The sequence below is a fragment of the Eptatretus burgeri genome, chromosome 16, assembly GCF_056783735.1.
Source record: "Eptatretus burgeri isolate ZD-2024b chromosome 16, Ebu_testis_v1, whole genome shotgun sequence".
Taxonomy (NCBI): Eukaryota; Metazoa; Chordata; class Myxini; order Myxiniformes; family Myxinidae; genus Eptatretus; species Eptatretus burgeri.
In genome coordinates this window covers 43,919,708-43,940,637 of record NC_140976.1, presented here as the reverse complement: position 1 = coordinate 43,940,637, position 20,930 = coordinate 43,919,708, and the positions used below count along the sequence as shown (strand labels likewise).

General features: G+C 44.3%; 1 protein-coding gene across 2 annotated transcripts in view; it reads right to left on the bottom strand.

Moving 5' to 3' along the window:
- Window positions 1-20,930, bottom strand: part of LOC147010990 (rho GTPase-activating protein 26-like) — a 66,562-nt gene that overhangs the window by 27,839 nt on the left and 17,793 nt on the right. For both annotated transcript variants that reach the window (XM_085860528.1, XM_085860529.1), the window contains exons 4-11: window positions 15,931-15,992; window positions 15,758-15,829; window positions 15,219-15,320; window positions 14,077-14,187; window positions 13,872-13,976; window positions 12,741-12,870; window positions 12,176-12,276; window positions 11,325-11,443 (exon numbers count right to left, since the gene is read on the bottom strand). In XM_085860528.1, coding sequence (XP_085716654.1) covers window positions 11,325-11,443; window positions 12,176-12,276; window positions 12,741-12,870; window positions 13,872-13,976; window positions 14,077-14,187; window positions 15,219-15,320; window positions 15,758-15,829; window positions 15,931-15,992 — 802 coding nt within the window. The remainder of the gene's footprint in view (window positions 1-11,324; window positions 11,444-12,175; window positions 12,277-12,740; window positions 12,871-13,871; window positions 13,977-14,076; window positions 14,188-15,218; window positions 15,321-15,757; window positions 15,830-15,930; window positions 15,993-20,930) is intronic.

Genomic DNA, 20,930 nt, shown 5'->3' with positions numbered 1-20,930 from the left:
TCTGAGAGGAGGCTGTTGGAGAAAAGGAAGGACTTAACTCCGATGATGGATTCCATGACCTTGCTGATGATCAGAAGTAAGCCAATAGGTCTGTAGTTAAGGGGATTGGTTTTTGCATCTTTTAGGTAATGCAGTGATAGCTGATGCCAAGCAGATGTAAGATGACCTAGATGTTGAAATGTTGAAATGCTTTGTGTGGAAGCATTTCAAGGTGGAGTTAACATCAGGAGCAGTAGATATGGCAGACCAGTCTTGAAGAGAAATGGCTGAGCTTGCAGTCCCTGCCAATCTGCCTGAGTAAACTGCCAGATGCATCAGTGTTGAGGCGGCTCTCTTGGAATAGCCACAGAGATGTTGACTCTCACAAGCATATGATCAGATGAATCAAATGGAGGTGAGGAAAAGCAAGAGACATTTGCAGGGAAGTTTATCATCAAGTCCAGAAGGGCATATTTGCTATTGGGAGAAAAAGAGTCATTTCACAGATCGAGTCAGTCCTATGGAGTCACAGAAGTCCTTTGCTGAAGTGCCATGGCTAGTGAGAGAGGTACCAACACCCAGCCAATTGACATGGTGACAACTGACATCACCACATATGAGGAAGAGAGAATTGGGATAAGTCGTGAAAAGTTGGTCCATGTTGTCTGAGATGTAGATGGAGTTGTCACTGTTTGGAGGATGGTAGAACACACAAATAAACAAAATGTGGGACCAGAGGAAGAAGTCGCAGCCGAATGTACTCCTGGGGGTTGGGAGGTGTACAATCAGGACATGGGCAGTGCAAATCGATCCAGGCCTATTATATCAGAGGAGAGAATAACCGGAAAGAGACACTAAGGAGTCAGAGACGTCGTGGAGGAGAAAAGATTCTGTTAAACAGATGATGTCCGATTTATCAGCAGCGGCCTGGATTGAGAGATGAATTGTTGGAGCAGAGACCTCAGATGTTTGAAGTCCTCACAGTTAGGGACGGGGAGATGGCGTTGGGAGGGTGCCGGATAGGAGAGAAGGTGGGGGGGGCGCTTTAAGGGTGTAGGATGAGGAGGTAGGTTTCAGTGGGTGGACTAGGGGGAAGCTTTGATGGGCGAGGAGGAAGGATTGAGAGGGTGAAGTAAGGGGTGTTTCAGAAAGGTTGGAGGGGGGGGGGAAGGGACATAAAGAGAAGGGATTCCCAAATTCCCAAATTGGACAAACAGAGATAAAGATCAAACAGAGGATGGGTGGTGAGAGTTTTTGTTGAAAGCATGGAGAAAGATGCTGCTGTAAGTGCGGGAAAAAGGTTGGTGGACCAAGTGCTTAGCTGACAGACAGTTATGGAAAATATTTTTTTTGTGAAGGTGAAAAAAAAAAAGAACTAGAGGGGGGAGCACTCAGCAGAGTGCAAAACCTCTGCCGCCAATACTGCTGGGTCACTCAAGTGAACCTTATATCTTATTCATTAAATATGATGTCAACAGTGCTGACAGAGTTATAGTTCTTTTCTCCAATATTTTTTTTTTGGGGGGGGGGGAGGGGTTGGAAATCACTTTAAAACATGCAGAAATGCAAAAAAAAAGAAATTGAAATTTTGTTGAAAAAAAAGTTGCAAATTTTTTTTTTGGGGGGGGGGGGGGTTTGGAAATCACTCAAAACATGTAGAAATGCAAAAAAAAATTCTTTTTTCTCCAAAAAAAATTTTTTGGGGGGGGGGGACCAAGTCTAAAATATAATGGCATGATCCTTGGACCATACCTAACCCCCCCACCAAGTTTCGTCGAAATCCGTCGAGGAGTTTTTCCGTAATACTGTTCACAAACAAACACACAAACAAACAAACAAACAGAAAGGGGTGAAAACAGTAACCTCCATCCATCTTCGAAGATGGCGAGGGTTAATAATAAGAGGAGGAGGAGGATTATATTGCGGTGAATAAGAATAACAGTGGGGTGCTCCTGACAGTGAAATAAGGAAAGTGAGGCATTTAAAAATGTTTTAAAATAATTTTAATGGAAGAAAAGTTTATATTCAATGAAGATTCAGTTTGAAGATGTTATGAAAAGGGAGAGATACAAAAAAAGAAATAAAAGTACAGCAAGTACAGGCAGAAGGAAATTCAAGTATAATGAGATCATTGCGGAGTGAAAAAAATAACGTTTTTGTTTTTATTTTTTTTTGAAGTGAGGAGGGGAACGAGGAAAATGTTGAAGAGGTAGAAAGTTCAATATTTGTGAAGAAAGAAGCACTTTCTTTTCTCTTAACACTTAGCAAGGTAATTAAGGAAACATTTCCTGTCTATGGAGACCAAATTATGGGATATATCCATGCTCTATCCTCTAAATGCTGAGTGTCAAGCAAGGAAGCAGCTAGTTCCATTTTTAAAGTCTTTGGTGTGACTTGGCTGGGGTTTAAACTGCCGACGTCCCAGACTTGGAGCGGATGTGCTCTTCACCATTACACTGAGTGGGGTGAAATAATTAATTGGTGCGTTACATTATAATTTGATCCCCAGACTAAATTATTATGCATCACTACAGCATTCAAAATAATAATAATAATAATAATACTAATAAATATAAATTTCAAATTTTAAATATATATAAATATATTTGTCATTTTAAAAGATAGTAAATTATACAAGCCGGGAGGCGACGATGGTTCGCGGGCATTATTGAGGAAGCCCTACCGTAAAAACCTATCTCTTCCGTCAAAATTGACCAAATCAAATCGGATTTATTTTATATGTTTTACTAATGGACATTACACACAGCTTCTAGGAAATTCAATTGAGAGAAAAAAAATCGAGAAAAAAGGTCAAGTGGGCGTGGCTCCGCCCACAAGGGGCGTGGGACGCCCCCATACAAAAAGACACAACTAGACCATGATATCGAGCTTGTGACCAAGTTTCATCAAGATCGCATCAAACGTCACGGAGCTATGCTCTGGAGAGAGTCACAAACAGACAGACAGACAGACAGACAGACAGACAGACAGACAGACAGACAGACAGACAGACACAACAAAAATAATGGTCACTGTTGGCACCAGCAAACCAACAAAAATTGATGGTTGAGTTCAAATTAAATATCTACCATGAGATATAAATCATCATACAGTATTTGGTCAATTCCTGTCAATGCTGTTTTGTTTAATGCAGATTTAAATTCATGTATTTTAGCTTGTAGTTCTTTCATCTAGATCATAAGTTGTAAAATTAGGTTTAATTGGGCAATTTTTAATATTTAACACGACATGTTGTTTTACGAACGATTGGAATATAAGACCCATAGCTTCACTGATGGGAATACCAATCTCTGCATAATTGCAAAAAAAAACAAACAAACAAAAAAAAAAGTCCTTCTTAAATGGGAAAAAATAAAATTACGCGGTGCATAGATACCGGCCAAGCTATACACACAGTGAGCAAGGAGGGGGAGTGTGTTAATGGGATATTCATCACAGCCTTTTTAAATGGTGAATTCCGAATAATACAAGCACAACAACACACTGAACCTTCGTGTGACTAAGAGGAAGATCAAAATAAATAAATAAAAAATTCTCACCCTCCCCCCCTCCTCTTCCCCTCTTCCTTCTTTTGATCAAACTGTCTGGAAGTACGTAGTAGGCACGGGCCATGCCAGGAAACAAACTCTCCTCATGCATGTATGTGTAGCACGTTATATGCTGCGTGTACATATTTGTGTGAATATAACTTTGCTGTGCATGCTGTACACACGTACGTGCATGCTGTGCTGCCAATTTTAATTTTTTTTATGTCCATTGTAGTTGTGAGAGGTTCAACTATCCCACCTTTAAACTGTCTTCATTCGACAGCCGAGAGCTTTTTTGAGATCGAATCAAGCATCGTTGGAACCAGGCTCATATGCTTTGATGTGATTGTAAAACAACACTTTAGCACATACAGCATCAAAATTAATGAACAATTTGCAGAAACATGTGCTTGAGCCTTCATATGCCCTTTACGCAATATACAAAAGCAGACTCGAACATTGACAGTGAATCAACAAACGTATTCTTACTTTTGTTGAATTACTGGTGCGCGAGTATGGTGATGATCCCATCTGTGTGTTTGTCTCCAGAATAACTGGACAACAAGGGCAGCTGCAATCGCCAAAAATGGGACAGAGCTTCATATAGTGGATGTCTCGGACGAATTCAACTTTGAGCTCACAAGGAATAACATAAAATTTAATTCAGTACAAGACTGTATTTACTCATGCCACGTGCATAGGCTAATCACGTCTGTGTGTACAACATGAAGCTCTGTGCCAAATTTGGTGATTCTAACTGCTCATATTGTCGAGTTATTCTGCTGATAAACAGACAAACACGCGGACATTAGGGTCGTAATATTCACGTGCCTCGCAGAGACAGGAAGCACATCGAAAGAGTAAGCAGGCACAAAGAGCTCCAAAAACTCCAATTGAGAGGGAGATGCGACTTTCACAGGCTAGGCGATCTCTATTCAGATCAACAGCAGCCACAACCAGTGAGCAGAAACAGCCGATACTCCCCAGAGATAGAAAGTCAGTCAGAATCCAGAGTAAATGTGGTGCCGTGACACGTAGGTACTAAATCACTGGAGGCAGTCCATGGTCCGGAGGGACGGCGAATGCCAACGAGATGCCATCCCTGGCGGCGGGGCTGTTCTTAGCGGGTAATGTACTTCGAACAAAGGAAAGTACATGTCAGAGAATTTTATTGATAGAAATAAAGAGGATCCTGCGGTTCGAGTCCGCTTTAAGCCTGTGTGCTGAATAGAGATCAGTGACCTCTGTACGGGGAGTTCCGAGTCTTCGCCGTACCTTGAGCGAGTTCGGTACTCGGCTCACTGTGCTGTACTGGGTACAGCAAAGGGAGGGGGGTTGGAGTCCCACCTCCGAAAAGGACGGGGGGGTTGGAGTCCCACCTCCGAAAAGGACGGGGGGGCTGGAGCCCCACCTCCGAAAAGGACGGGGGGGTTGGAGCCCCACCTCCGAAAAGGACGGGGGGGGTTGGAGCCCCACCTCCGAAAAGGAGGGGGGGGTTGGAGCCCCACCTCCGAAAAGGACGGGGGGGTTGGAGCCCCACCTCCGAAAAGGACGGGGGGGTTGGAGCCCCACCTCCGAAAAGGACGGGGGGGTTGGAGCCCCACCTCCGAAAAGGACGGGGGGGTTGGAGCCCCACCTCCGAAAAGGACGGGGGTTGGAGCCCCACCTCCGAAAAGGACGGGGGGTTGGAGCCCCACCTCCGAAAAGGACGGGGGTTGGAGCCCCACCTCCGAAAAGGACGGGGGTTGGAGCCCCACCTCCGAAAAGGACGGGGGGTTGGAGCCCCACCTCCGAAAGGACGGGGGGTTGGAGCCCCACCTCCGAAAAGGACGGGGGGTTGGAGCCCCACCTCCGAAAAGGACGGGGGGTTGGAGCCCCACCTCCGAAAAGGACGGGGGGTTGGAGCCCCACCTCCGAAAAGGACGGGGGGGTTGGAGCCCCACCTCCGAAAAGGACGGGGGGGTTGGAGCCCCTCCTCCGAAAAGGACGGGGGGTTGGAGCCCCACCTCCGAAAAGGACGGGGGTTGGAGCCCCACCTCCGAAAAGGACGGGGGGTTGGAGCCCCACCTCCGAAAAGGACGGGGGTTGGAGCCCCACCTCCGAAAAGGACGGGGGTTGGAGCCCCACCTCCGAAAAGGACGGGGGTTGGAGCCCCACCTCCGAAAAGGACGGGGGGTTGGAGCCCCACCTCCGAAAAGGACGGGGGGGTTGGAGCCCCACCTCCGAAAAGGACGGGGGGGTTGGAGCCCCACCTCCGAAAAGGACGGGGGGGTTGGAGTCCCACCTCCGAAAAGGACGGGGGGTTGGAGCCCCACCTCCGAAAAGGACGGGGGGTTGGAGCCCCACCTCCAAAAAGGACGGGGGGTTGGAGCCCCACCTCCGAAAAGGACGGGGGTTGGAGCCCCACCTCCGAAAAGGACGGGGGGTTGGAGCCCCACCTCCGAAAAGGACGGGGGTTGGAGCCCCACCTCCGAAAAGGACGGGGGGTTGGAGCCCCACCTCCGAAAAGGACGGGGGTTGGAGTCCCACCTCCGAAAAGGACGGGGGGTTGGAGTCCCCACCTCCGAAAAGGACGGGGGTTGGAGTCCCACCTCCGAAAAGGACGGGGGGGTTGGAGTCCCACCTCCGAAAAGGACGGGGGGGGTGGAGTCCCACCTCCGAAAAGGACGGGGGTTGGAGTCCCACCTCCGAATAGGACGGGGGGTTGGAGTCCCACCTCCGAAAAGGACGGGGGGGTTGGAGTCCCACCTCCGAAAAGGACGGGGGGGTTGGAGTCCCACCTCCGAAAAGGACGGGGGGGTTGGAGTCCCACCTCCGAAAAGGACGGGGGGGTTGGAGTCCCACCTCCGAAAAGGACGGGGGGGTTGGAGTCCCACCTCCGAAAAGGACGGGGGGGTTGGAGTCCCACCTCCGAAAAGGACGGGGGGGTTGGAGTCCCACCTCCGAAAAGGACGGGGGGGTTGGAGTCCCACCTCCGAAAAGGACGGGGGGGTTGGAGTCCCACCCCTGAAAAGGACGGGGGGGTTGGAGTCCCACCTCGCTGTGTGATAAAGTTTGACTGTTATGTGATTGTGTGGATTGAGGCTATGTGGTTCGAACGATAAGTACTATTTAGTTGCTTCATTACAGTGCTGGCCAGCATTTATTGTATTTTCGCAACATTGAAGTGCATACTATATGGTATTTGTGACCTGTTAATGGTTTGAAAGATGAGAAATGCTGTTGGAAAGAGTGATGAGATTGTGTATATCGAAGCGACATGCCACAGGCCACGCAGAGGGACATGCGCGAGATATACGTTTGATAAATACGGACCTGATTCTGTGAGAGACGTTGCAAATTGGTGCGTTTTGTCGATGAACAGTAAATCGCCTTTTCCTGAGAATGGTACATTTGATCGGGATTGTTTGAATCACCTGAGGAAAGTTCTGGAGGGAAATGAAGAGGATCAACGAGGAGCCAGAGGAGTACTTAAAGAGGAGATAAGAAAAGCATGGAGAGAAGGGAGTGCAGACACAACGCAGAGAGAGGGCTCCTCTTGGTGACAGGTTCGGAGTGCACACCCGATCCAGAAAGGTCATGTTGAAGGCTGCGTTCAGCTCGCAGTCTCTCTAGAGGCGTGCAAGCAATATAATCGAACAGCGTCATGCTGAGACTGAGTTCCGACCCAGGTAAACGGGCAAGGTAAACAAGAAAGGAGAATGTTTAAGTGAATGGTTAAGTTAAGTAAGGAGAAAGGAGAAATAGATAAGTGTTATAAATGTTTGTTGAGTTACCTGTTTGTTTATTGTACTCACTGGAGGTTTGCTTGCTGTGAGGCTGTTGTATTGTATTGTATTGTATTGTGTGGAGGCGTTACGGATTTGTGAATGCTTTGTGATTGCAGAGGTTGAGTTTTGTGTTAAGAATGCAAGTTGAGTGATCCAACCTGGAACTCTTGTATGTTTGTATTCATATCTGATTTGTACGCACACTGATTTGCATTGATCTGCATGTGGTGCTGAGTGAGTGTCGAAATGGAACGTGTGCGAGTCCAATAGATTTCACTGGAATAAAACGTACTCTATTGTGTATTGTGACCTGTGAAGCTTGTGGGAATGCATATGTGACGGAAAATGGAGATAGAAATTGATCATCATCGTAGATTGTGAAGACTCTGGACAAGGTGAAAGTGCGCACACCGATTCCAGAGGAAACGATGGCGACCGATTCTGCATGTGTTGTTGATTCATTGTGCGGGGCAGATGTTGTTGAGAGTGTTTTGGGATGCTATTTTGGCTTTGAACACTGTACGTTGCATACATAATAAATGGTTGGTCTCCTCGGAGCATCATTTGAATACCTGTTATCTACCTATAATTCCAGAAATCTCTGTGTGTGTGTGTCTGTCTGCGACCGCCGTTTCTCGACAACCACTGGTCCGATCTGATTGAAACTTGCCAGAAATATTGCTGGGGTCCCGCGGATGTGCCTTTTCAAGGTTTGATATTAATCGGACGAGCGGTTCCCAAGTTACGGCCATTTATTTGCCAACCAATGACAGGATACGGTGCTATGACATCACAATTGACGTCACAATTCTTCTTTGTTTTCTTTTTTTGTGCATGTACGGCCACGCACGTACGGGTCCGCACCTACGGGCACGCGAGAGCGAAGGAACAGCCTGTGTGGTTGTTGTTTCTGGCACGCGGTTTGAAAGATTTTTTTTTATTGCGCGTACGGCCACGCACGTACGCGCACGCGAGAGCGAAGGAACGGCCTGTGTGGTTGTTTCTGGCACACGGTTTGAGTTTTTTGTACGTACGGGCACGCACGCATGGGCACGCACGAGTAATAATAATAATAATAATAATAATGATGATGCATGCATGATAGTCTTGGGGCAACATGTTAAGTCTCGGGGCCACTTTGGCTTGTGGCCATTTCGCAACATTGAAGTGCATATAACGCGATAACGTGCATATAACATTGAAGTGCATATAATGCATGCTCATAACGCGAAGGTCGCAAGCTCTCCCTGTATGGGCCAACCCTCTCCACTGAGTCTGTTTGAATCGCAGCTTAGCTATAGAATGAGATGAAAGTGAAGTCCATTTAGGAGGCTCGCTATCGCCGGCATTGTGAGGGAAATCCTCTAATTACTCAACCCGGCAAGGTTTAAGTGCTGGGCAGCTGTTGGTGTGGCTGGAAGAGATTTATGGGTACTGAACCCTGCATTCAATTAATATAAGGAAAAAGGGGGGAGGGGGAATAATGCCCCAGAGTAAAAATGGCCCCAAAATGCGAGTGCCGTTGTCATAAAAAAAACCTCACGACTCTCAAGTGTGTGTGTGTGTGTGTGTGTGTGTGTGTGTGTGTGTGTGTGTGTGTGTGTATGTGTGTGTGTATGTGTGTGTGTATGTGTGTGTGTGTGTGTTACACCCACGGCACAGTTTGGAGGGTGGGGCTTGGCTATTGTGCTCCTGTGTTGAAATGCACATGCCGTTTCCAGTGACGTGCGAGAAATGTTTCCAAAATTCGATTTGATTCGTGCTTAAAATGTTATAGAAATGTGATTGATTTGGAATGATTTTAAAGTGATGTGATGATGTTCAGCACATCGGGCGATTCACAGATCAATCAATTATCCCTCGGATGGACGTTGAACTAGGCGTGCTGTCTTCATTAGTCTGTGAATGTTAAAGTTAATAAATGACATTAGTTGATGGATGCTAAAGACAAATTCCTGCCAAGGTCAAGCTTTCTGTGCGGGAAACGGACAAAAAAAAAAAACATCTGTTGTCTTTATATGGGGCTCTATCTGTCAGGGTATATTCATAAGATTTAACTGGGCAATTTTATTTATTGTCACAATGATAGACCATAAAGCTGTTTAAGCGAGATTTGACAATTTTTGTACACCTGTTTAAAACAGAGGTTTAAACTGTATTTATTTGTTTTGATAAAGGAAATGGAAAACTGCAGAGCAATATAATTGATACTTTCAAAAAGGTACCAACAAAGCTACACAAATATTAATATGTACACCGGAAATGAAGAAATCATCTCCCCATCTTCAGGGGGGTCAAATTTATATTGCATCCATGACCTGTCCATAGGTACCCCGAGCACACATGCAGATTTTGATGGAAATTGGCCTCGCAGTTTTCGATCTTGAAGTCAGATGCCACTCATAGTAAAATCAAGCATCAAGTCAAAACAACAAATTGTAACTGCATTAAAAGCTAAAACTGCAAGTCGTAATGAGAGAATGAACAGAATGGAAGAAATTTGTGATCTCCACATACTGGGAACATGCATGCAGAGAGTTAGTTCACTTCGAAAATTTTTGTTATCGTACAGGGGAGAATACCGTTTCAAATTCAAACTGTAATAAGTAAGAACAATTAAATGAGGTACAACAATGCAGTTTACTGCATGTTTGTCAAAGTTTCGTCAAAGAACATTCGGCAAAGTTTTATTAATTAATTTTTAAAAAAATCATTTCCAGGTGTTTCCTTTTTTTGTGATGTCACATTTACTGCAAATGGTGCCCCTACATGAAAAAGTGCAGGGTGTGGCCTGGTTTATGAAGACCAAATCAGCTACACAGGTTCAACGAAGCTTCACGACGGCCTTCAAGAAGAACAATTTGTGAGTGGCACAAAAAGTTCATGGAGACCGGTAGCATCCTGTGCAGGAACGGGGCAGGCCAGCCAAGCACAAGCGGTGAAGACGTTGAACATGATCGCGAGTCGTTCGAGCGCATTCCTCACAAGTCCATTCAAATTCGGCCGATGATCTTCACAATAAAATGTTGATAAATGTTCTTTCACGTGCAGCAAACCGCATCACTGTATCCCATTTAATTCATGATTTATACCGTTTGCATTTGGAATGGTAATTTGTGGACACCTTGTACATCAAATCACAAAACCATGACTTCTTACAAGACAAACATAACGGCACAAGTCAGCACCTCCATCAAGTGCATTCCATTTACTTTTCTTTCCAGGTAAGATGAGTCTCAGGTCAAAAGCTTCTAACCCAAGCCCAAGTGGAAAGAAATTATCTAACATCAGACAATCATTTCCAAAACCTGGTGGATTAAACCAATCTCTCCAATTCCAAGAGGTAAGGTAATGAACAAACACACAGGCTTGCATTTGGTTTGACAAAATTGACGGTGCAAAAGTGTCAATATCGCCGTGCAGCCAGACTCATTAACTTCTGAAAGCTCAGAAGTTGCAGCATTAGTTCTATCAAATGGAAGGTGGAACAGTGGATACACAGTCACAATATTGTTTGTTTGTTTTTTGGAATCTGGCATTCCGAAGGAACATGCTATAAAAATGGGGAACTACCCCATATATGGCAGCCGCAGATAACGTCAATTTGCACAAAATTATTTTTTGGAAAACAGCCGATACAAAGCTGCCTAGAGTCTGAAATGGAAACACGGTGCCTATTTAAGATAAACATCATTCCAACACAAACTAAACAGCACCCTTTGACGGGCCTTGTGGAATCAATTTATTCACGTTGTTGGTTTAGTTACTGCAAAACTAAGTCGAGTGGCAACAAAAAATGGCAATTTGAAAACGAGGCACAAACTTATTAGTGGAGAAATAACCCGAGACATCCGTCAAATAAGCCTCATATTCTGAATGGGATGAGCACCACCCTGTACCACCCAAACAAAAATATCGACATTATGAAAACCCGTTGCTCAATGATGATTAGTGCAAGAAGGTAACACTCGAGCATTACTCTTTTATCGATCAATCAATGTCAATTCTGCCATGTGTGCCAGCCAACCTGTCCACTCCTTCCACATCGAAGCAAAACCTCTTCTCAATGGAGTCTGTTTTCCGCCGAATGCATGACTTTAGGCGGAAGCAGTCCGTCTCACCAGGCGTCGTGGGGACAAGGCCGTTCTGCATATCAAAAATGGGGGGTGGGGGGGAAGTTGAGGGGGCATTTAAAATCAGGACTCAGAGGAAATTTGGTGTGTGTGTGTGTGTGTGTGTGTGTGTGTGTGTGTGTGTGTGTGTGTGTGTGTGTGTGTGTGTGTGTGTGTGTGTGTGTGTCACAAAAGCTGGTAAGATGGGTTGTAATGAAAGACCTGGAATATAGAGGATCTTGCATCACTTCTCCATGGAGAGCACAACTTTCCAAAACTTGGTTTTAAGCCAGCAATACCAATTCATAGTTGATGTGTAAACAGACTTTTCAAATTATATGAACTACAATGCTGACCTATTGCAGGATGAATTTACATCACAACTGAGATGGACATGACTCATTCAATGACAAGTCCATGTGTAAAGGCCGAGCTTGAAGCTATTTTTGGCCTAAAGGACAAGCTATGGATACAGACAGATGAAGGAAAAATACAAGTCAAACCCAGTTTACGTCAAACAGGAAAGTAACCATGACAGGTAAGAGATTACGTTTTCCACAACTGATGGTCAAACAAACAAACTTGGCTGCAAGTCAGCGACCACATTCACAGTTCAAGTGCAAAGAAAACAAAACAGCATACTGTAGAAGGAACCCAAATTGATAATGACCCCCATCACAAAATATATCACACACTGACTTTTCAAGGGACAATTAAAAGAGGGAAAAGGTTCAGTAAAAAAAAAGAAAGAAAAAAAGATGTATACCAGTCTTCCGCCTGGCTTAGGGTCATATGGCACCATTCTGAACAAGCGTGTGGCCTTGTCAAACATGCAGTAATGCTTCACCGATGCTGTTCCAAAATGCCCTGGGGAAAGTATGAGATGATTGGTGGATGCAGTAAGCACCACTACAATGTTCTGATTTGAATAAAGGAAGTCAACGAGATGCAAAACCAATCTATTCAATTGAAGTAAAGAGTGCTCTTCTGACACTGGCTGCTCCAAATTATGCATAAACCTCAGACCTGGCACTAACGAAGCCAGAATAAATCCCACTGCGTAAATGTCATGTGACGAGAATTTTTTTTTAGCCTAAAGTCTTTCATAGTAGCAGAGATACTATTGAAAACGATGGCAACATTCCGAGACATCTCGAGTTTCCAAGTGTAACTCACAGCAAAGTGAAGCAACTTGTGCTCATCTCAGTGAGAGCTCAAATTTATGGCAATTGCGAATCGCCTGTATTAAGCTCGACCAAAGCAATTGATCGTCTGCACAAAAACAATCAACACAACCTTGTTTGCAATGTAAATCCCACTACGTTCCTTACGTTTCTCCTGCACGCACAGGTACCCTTGCTTGCCATGTTGGTCCAGGCATACGTGGTCTCTCAGTGATGCCTTCAGCTTCTGTAGTAGTAGCTCCACCTCTTGCCTTGTGCTTTCAAAGCTGGACCGTGTCTACATCCAAACAAAGAAAAGGTTTCTCGGTCATTTGAAATCATCGAGATCTCATTCAGAATGCTTCGATGTCTTACAAAGCCGAATGAGAACGAGGGGTGGGGAGAGTGAGAAGGCAGAGTACAACAGTGTCGAACTAGAGGGGGAGCACTCGGGAGAGTGCAAAACCTCCGCCGCCAATACTGCTGGGTCACTCAAGTGAACCTTATATCTTATTCATTAAATATGTCAACGGTGCTGACAGAGTTATAGTTCTTTTCTCCAACATTTTTTTTTGTGAGGGGGGGGGGGGGTTGGAAATCACTTAAAACGTAGAAATGCAAAAAAAAAAATTTTTCTCTGACAATATTTTTTTGGGGGGGGGGGGTTGGAAATCACTTAAAACATGCAGAAATGCAAAAAAAAAAAATCTTTCTCTAACAATTTTTTTTCGGGGGGGGGTTGGAAATCACTTAAAACATGTAGAAATGCAAAAAAATATTTTTTTCTCTAACAATTTTTTTGGGGGGGGGTAACAATTTTTGGGGGGTTGGAAATCACTTAAAACATGTAGAAATGCAAAAAAAATCTTTTTGGGGGGGAACAATTTTTTTTTGGGGGGGGTGGGGTTGGAAATCACAAAACATGTAGAAATGCAAAAAAAACTTTTTTTTCTAAATTTTTTTTTGGGGGGGGGGGACCAAGTCCAAAATTGAATGGCATGATCCTTGAACCATACCTTACCTAACCCCCTTCCCCCCACCGAGTTTCGTCGAAATCAGTCGAGGAGTTTTTCCGTAATACTGTTCACAAACAAACAAACAAACAAACAAACAAACAGAAAGGGATGAAAACAGTAACCTCCATCCATCTTCGAAGATGGTGGGGGTTAACAAGCAAACTGGGGGAAAATGAGACAAAATAACCAAATGGCATGCAAGCAATGTTTGACGAGACGACCGAGTTAACCAGCGAGAAGAGCTCCACGAGTAGTGTCATACCATCCCATCAAATCATTGTACCTGCTGAATGTTGCTTTGCATGATGCGCTTGTAGGGCCCAAATTCTTTGGCCATCTCATAGCCCTGGTGGTAAAAGGTGAATAGGCCTTGCAGGAAGGCCACAAGCTGTCCAAAGGACAAATAAAAAGACAAAGCACCGATCACAATCACAATCACATCCAACGGAGTAAGTGTGCGAAGAGATACAACGTGGAGTGCAACGTACCGGCTCCACAAATTCAAACTTTTTGCATTCGTGGACCTCCTGTACTTTGACAACATACTGTAATGAAGCCTCGATGTACATCTGCCTCTCTGTATTCAGTTGAGAATCTGCCTGATGAAGATGGAAGAAACGCATTTTAAAAAGGCAGGAGGAACAGAAGGATGCATAAGTAAAGGGCCAAACGGCAAATTGTTTCTTGCGAAGGAAGGACAATGGGGGAGGCGTAGAAAGGAAGGCGTGTGTGTAATGAAAGCCGAATACAGGGAACAGGAGAAACTGTAAAACTGGCACAGAGAGGAAAAGGGGGAAGAATTGAGTGGAGACGAGACGCTGCTCATACTGACAGAGAAGCCAGACATGAAAATAGAAGGTTCTTTAAGATGGGCAGCGATTTATCTTTTCCTTTACAGTAATGATGGAGGAATATTTATTACATTTAAGACAAGGACATGAAGGGACATTTGTGTATTTTTTTTTTTACAGGAATCACAGTGACAGTAGGAGACAATGGACAAATCGACATAGTGTAGTGCAGTATATTAAATTCGAATCTATCACCCTGGATACCTACATCATGGGCTAGGTGCTCAGATGGGAATGTGAAACGAGTCAACCCAAATTGCTACCATGTTGGTTGGGGGTGGAAGGGGTTTAATTAGATTATTTGAAAAAAAAAAAAAAAAAGCAACCACCAGGACTAGAAGCTTGAAAGTAGTACATTAAATAAAGAGTTGTGCACAGCAACTCAAAGGTATCTGGTTCAAATCCACTTCAGCACCGACACCACCATGTAGCCAGAGTTACACAAGTTCATGCGTTCATGCATCGGACAGAATCAAAGTTAGCCTACGGCTCCCATATTTCTTGGCTCCATAGATGGCTGGCAGGTGGCCCAGCCGAACACAAAGGAAACCCTTGTCTAAGGAATGAAATGTGGCTCTATCGCAGGCTCCTAGCTGCATGCCTCACAAAGAACATCACCATCCCAAAGCTGAAAGAAATTATATTTCCATTTACTGGTCCAATTGGGACAACAACAGACGTGAATGAGGCTGGGAGGCAAAACGGATACAAATAGGTACAAAGGAAATAAAGCCGTCCAGACACTGCGTAGGTGGGTATGGACCATATGGTAGAGATACCTCCAAAAGGTGAGCTTCCTTCTTTTTTGCAGATAAGCCCAGATGCTTGTCCAACATACAATAGTACTTGTCGCTTTGTTTCTCAAAACGCTTCCGCTGTTCCTGCATGGATTTGCCATGGGGGGAGTGAAGGATATTAAACCTATTAGCACGTCTCCAGTACGACACTTGCATCCTCCTACAAATAACTTCTAAACAAACAATACTCATGGGCAAAAAATGAAATATTTGTAAATCGAGAAAGATTTACATCTCAAGCAGAAACAGTGATGGTTACACCTGGCAAAGTAATGGATTTGGCAAAGGACCAACCACAGGAAGCATTTTCCCAACCACAGAGGTCTTTATGGGTAGCTTTGTACGGAAGGCATTATAGGAAGTGATTTAACAAATAATGCCAATTAACTGCCAGCAGCATCAGTTCACTGAAAATAAACTAAAAAAAAAAAACCTCTTAATATCACAAACCGACAAGGAATTTTTATTCTGACAAAGGAAAGTAAAACTGTGGAAGTTTGGAGGGGGGAGGGGGGGAGCACCTTCGCTGCTCCAATCTGCTCCTTGCGAAACTTCTCCAGGGGGGTGATGAGTACGTCAGAGACATTAGCTATCTGCAGAGGGAGACAAAAAAAACAAGAAGAAGAAGCAAGCAAGGGTTAATATAAAGGGTGAAAGGGTTAAATGCGAGAAAAATGGTTCTACAAATGCTTACCATCCTCTCCCTCTCATCCTCGACGTTTCCCAAGAGCTTGGCAAATTCCTTCAATGAACCAGCTGGGAATGGTAATGTAAAAACGACAGAGAGGGTTAAAAGCCAAACCAAGGACACAGAAGTGAATAGACAGAAGAAAGAGTTCAAGTAATAGGTAATCTTGGTTATCATTCAAAGATAATAATTAATAAAAGTTTAACATTGCCATTCAAACCGAATGGCACTTAAGGTCAAAACAACGTATGCGTGTTTGACCGTACAATGAATGGCGTGCGCTCAACTTCCAAAATCTCCGGTGTGCTCATGGCGTTACGCAACGAGGGGGTAATGCACGCCACCCACTCTTTCCGAAACACATTGCACAATAACCCGATGATGGTATCAAAGCCACAATTTCTGGTGGGAATGTGCAAAGTGAATAATGTCACCAAGCAAACGACCTAACTGGGAATAAAGCTCCAAAGGTAGAGTCAAAAAGTCCCTGCCCCGAGCATGAAGCAAAACTTTGCACAGATGTTGCTCATTTTCAATACAATCTGAGGCTGACAGGATGGTCTCTGGAGGTATGCACACTCACGTCTAAGCTGTCTAGCCTGGGTTCAAATCCCGATCCAGCTATAAACTGTCATCCCGATGTTTCACAGGTATGGCGTTTCATCAATGTGCGTGTGCCGTCCCTCTGATGAACGTTAAACGGGGGTCCCATCTGCCAGCATTTGTTGATGGACGTTAAAGATCCCATGGTGTCCTTCGCGAAGAGTAGGCAAACTATCGCCGGCACCATGGCCAAATTCTAAATTCCTACCCCAACCAGCGGAGGGCATCACATCAGCGGCACAGCCACAACCTCAGCCTTGTGCTGTGCTACATAAAAACGAAGAAGAATGAAATCTTTAATCAGTGTTATATACGGCAAAGAAACAAGTCGCTCCTCTCAAATGTTTTGGCTGGCACTTCAGCTCTCAGGGGAGAATCCACAGCAGATAATGAGGGTGGAGGGAGTTTAATTCAAAGACACCAATTCGAGAAAACTTCTCAATACTTCTTGAGCTAACAAATTTCAAAGTTGGCCTCCAAAACCAACCGCTGAGTGGGCATCCTCCGTTGTACAAAGTCCTTCCTTGGCACAACTGAACTCTTATCCACATCCACATCCTTGGCCTTCATCCACAAGTTAGTGTGAGTGTGTGTGTGTGTGTGTGTGTGTGTGTGTGTGTGTGTGTGTGTGTGTGTGTGTGTGTGTGTGTGTGTGTGTGTGTGTGTGTGTGTGTGTGTGTGTGTGTGTGTGTGTGTGTGTGTGTGTGTGTGTGTGTGTGTGTGTGTGTGTGTGTGTGTGTGTGTGTGTGTGTGGTGCTGCTCTTCCCTTTAGGCTGACTCCCCTGCCTCATCTTGCTTGGCTTCACACGGTAGAAACCAAAGCCTTCAAGACCATTGAAATCTCTCACGCTGAAGCTAAGTCTACGGGCCTATCGCTTTCCCATCACAGATAGGTCGGTGGTCTCTCAGTCTTCTACCGCCTCCCCCTCTCCCCAGGTTTCTACAGGGTGCACGCGATCCACCATTAACCCGCTTGTGAAACTCCCAAAACCCAGAATCACTGCTCACATCCATTCATTTGTTCTTCTTTTCATCCCACCCGTGGAACCAAATTCCGCATTCTCTTCAATCCTATTCTTCCCTCCAGGTCTTCAACACAGCTGTTCACCACAATCTCAGATCATTCCCCATCCCAAACCATGGTCTTTTCTATCCCCGTCAACCCAGACCCAAATAAACCGTTCCATTTCCCATGCCAATATATAATAGGTTCCAACTTTCAAAAATTGCAATGTCCTGCCACATTAAATTGAGCTTTAATGCCCCTTCATTCAAGTCCAATGTTGTGCGTTTTGTCGAGAACTTCTGTATTTTGCAGCGATGCGCTTTGTTGTATTTTGAAGGAATTGTGATCAGAAATAACCCGTTTTAATGACAATGCCTACCCCCGTATATATTTGATGCTTCCATCGCACATGCCTCCAAACCCCCCCCCCCCCCAAACCTGAGCATCGGCTGGTTAACCACAAATGTTTAACCTCTCCAATTACAAACCGAATTGTCTCCCCCATCATTTCATTCTCTCAGTGATGTGGAACCAACTCCCCGTGTATGTTTCTCATGACTCTCTTTTCAGTCCTTCTAAACTGTCCGTCACCTCACGTTTTCTCCGATACACAACACCACTCTCTTCTGTTGTCGATCTCCCAGCACCCTCCTTCTTCCTTGATGCCACTCATCAATTCACGTGCAACGTCTTTGCATCCCTGCTCCCCATTCATCCTCGATCAGTTTTGTGAACAAACTGCCTTCTGTAATGGAACCCCTCCATGAGTCTATATTTGTGTGCAAAAAAAAAAAAAAAAAAGGGTAAAATAAATTACACTTCTTCGTCTTTAAATAAAGACGAGTCTGACAGTTCCTCAACTGGGAAAATGAATTATTGCCAGTTCAGAAACCCTGGCTGCATTTTCACTTGCTGGGTTCAACTTGTATTTACTCATTGCTGTTTGGTGTTGGGCAGGCGTGAGCCTCGCACCTTCGGAATGTTTGTTGAAGTTGGAATGGCAGACTCCAGAACTCCATACCTCACTTCAAAAGCCACGGAAGACAATATGGACTCTTCACTAAACAATCAGATCAGAGTACAGAACACTTGATTGAGTAGGACAAATCCAGTCGTCCCTCGTTTAGCAAACGGAATCGAACAATTTCTGTGTTGTTGTAGTGTCTTTTTTAAATAAATAAATAAATAAACAAACAAACGCTGTCAGTTTGAATTTGAACGCAATACAAATCTGCTCCCCATAATAATAAAAAAATAGAACCAATCCTTATAAAAGAACAGCGTAACACCAATTCACAAAGGAAAATATGAAACAATGCGAAACAGGCAAGATGAACAAATGCCCCACAAAAATAAGAAAGCATAACTTAAAACTGAATGAGTTTTTGAAAGCATCTGTTTGAAAAAACAACAACAACAACAGAGTTAACTAAAAACTAACAGAGTTAAACTCGGTAGAGAACACACCTCCGCCAGGCTGAACAGTTGAGGTTTTGTATCCCAATGATCGGCCGGACCTGAACCAGAATCGAATTGGCTTGTTCTTGACACCGAACCAACTCATCCACCGAGTGTTGTCGTAACTCATCCACAACTTTTGGACATATCATGCTATGCTGTATATCGTTTTTGTGCCCCATCTCTCAATGGTGAAGAATCACTTAGAAATTAAAAAAAAAATCCTCATATCCGGATTCGGATTTTCATCAACAAAATTGAATTGATTAGTCATTGTCGCACACCCAACCTGTCCGCCAAGTGTCATCCGAATCCGTCCATAACTTTTTGAGATATCGTGCTACATATATTGGTTTTAGCCCCATCACTCAGAAGGCTGATGTTGGCTTAGCGGTTTGGGTAGCTGGCTTGGGATCTTAGGGTCCCGAGTTCAAGCCGCTGTCAGCCATTGAATTAACACCAAGTGGGGTTTGACTCCGCCCGTCACCCTCCAAGGTTGGCAAGATGAGTACCAGTGTACTGTACTGGTAATACGGGCAATGCATCAGCTGTACAGCCATGTCCTCAGTCAATGATGCAACCAGCAGCCGTGTGCTGCATATCAGGTTGTACCACTTTTGCAAAAGTAGTTGCTGAAATGAAGCACTATGTGCCTATCGATTTCACTAGTGAAGTTAGGTGATTGACCAAAGTTTGAAAATTTTCCCGCCTTTTTTGACCGCTGGCCACCATTTTGAAATTTCAGGGAAAATCCATATTTTTGGAAATAATATTGATTTTTGAATATTTTAAAATATATATTTCTCTGTGTTTAGATGGCCGAATGCACTTCAGTTGGCACCAGTAAGATAGTAAGTACCCGTAAATATAATTCACAACTTGTCCCAACATTTTGAGAAGGGGTTGCCATTTTGGAATTTCACTGAAAATCCCATATTTTGACAATTATTGCACGGCACATTGTTAGGCATTTACAGAATATCAGTAGTAGCGTTTTCATAAAGACATTGTTAATGACAAATGAGAGCATGAACAATTAATTATGAGAACAACCAAATATGTTTTAAGCGACATGGTTTTCATATATGACAACATAACAATCGAGCAAACAAGCAACCACACAGATATCTTATAGAGAACATAGCGTCTGTTTTGTATAGTCTGGGTAAAGCATCCTGTGCTTTTCCACGCACTGTAGCAATGCTTGACGTTGTTTCTCATCATTGCACATATGAATATAGTCAGACACCAGCTTAATTCCTCTTTCAGCAAGATCATTTACGACACACAAATAATTAGCACTTTCGGAAAATTTCCTGTAACTAGCGAACTTGTCCCACATAGCCACAGGTGTCTGCAGCCACTCCTGATCATCGTCTATTCCTAGGAGGTCAAACATCAGCCAGGATTCTTGGCTAATGAAAGACCTTAGCGTTGGCATATCACCAGTTGAATTAAATTCCACGTGGGAAAGTTGTGGCTTGCCAGAGTCGAACTTCTCAGGGCGTTCTGTATCAAATAACACTTGTCCCATCAACTCTCTCTCTCTCTCTCTCCCTCCCTCTGTGTTAGGGACAACACACTAACTCAGGTAAGTACCAGTATGGCGATTGCACGACAAGATACAAGCATCTGCTACACTACTGTCATAATGTTTGTACAGGAACATGTCAGCCATGAACTTCAGATCGTGTCGTGCCGCAGATGTGCTAAGTGGACTCTGTTGGAATGCTTTAGCATAGAACAGACTTACAAACTTGGCCACTCTGTTTAAATACACTTGTTGAACATCCGATATCTTGAACTGGTCTTGGAGCAAAGCAAATTTGAGAAAATAGATGGCTTTCGCCATCCACCTGGCGTGGTGGTCACTGCTAATTATTTGCGTGTCGTAAATGATCTCGCTGAAAGAGGAATTAAGCTCGTGTCTGACTATATT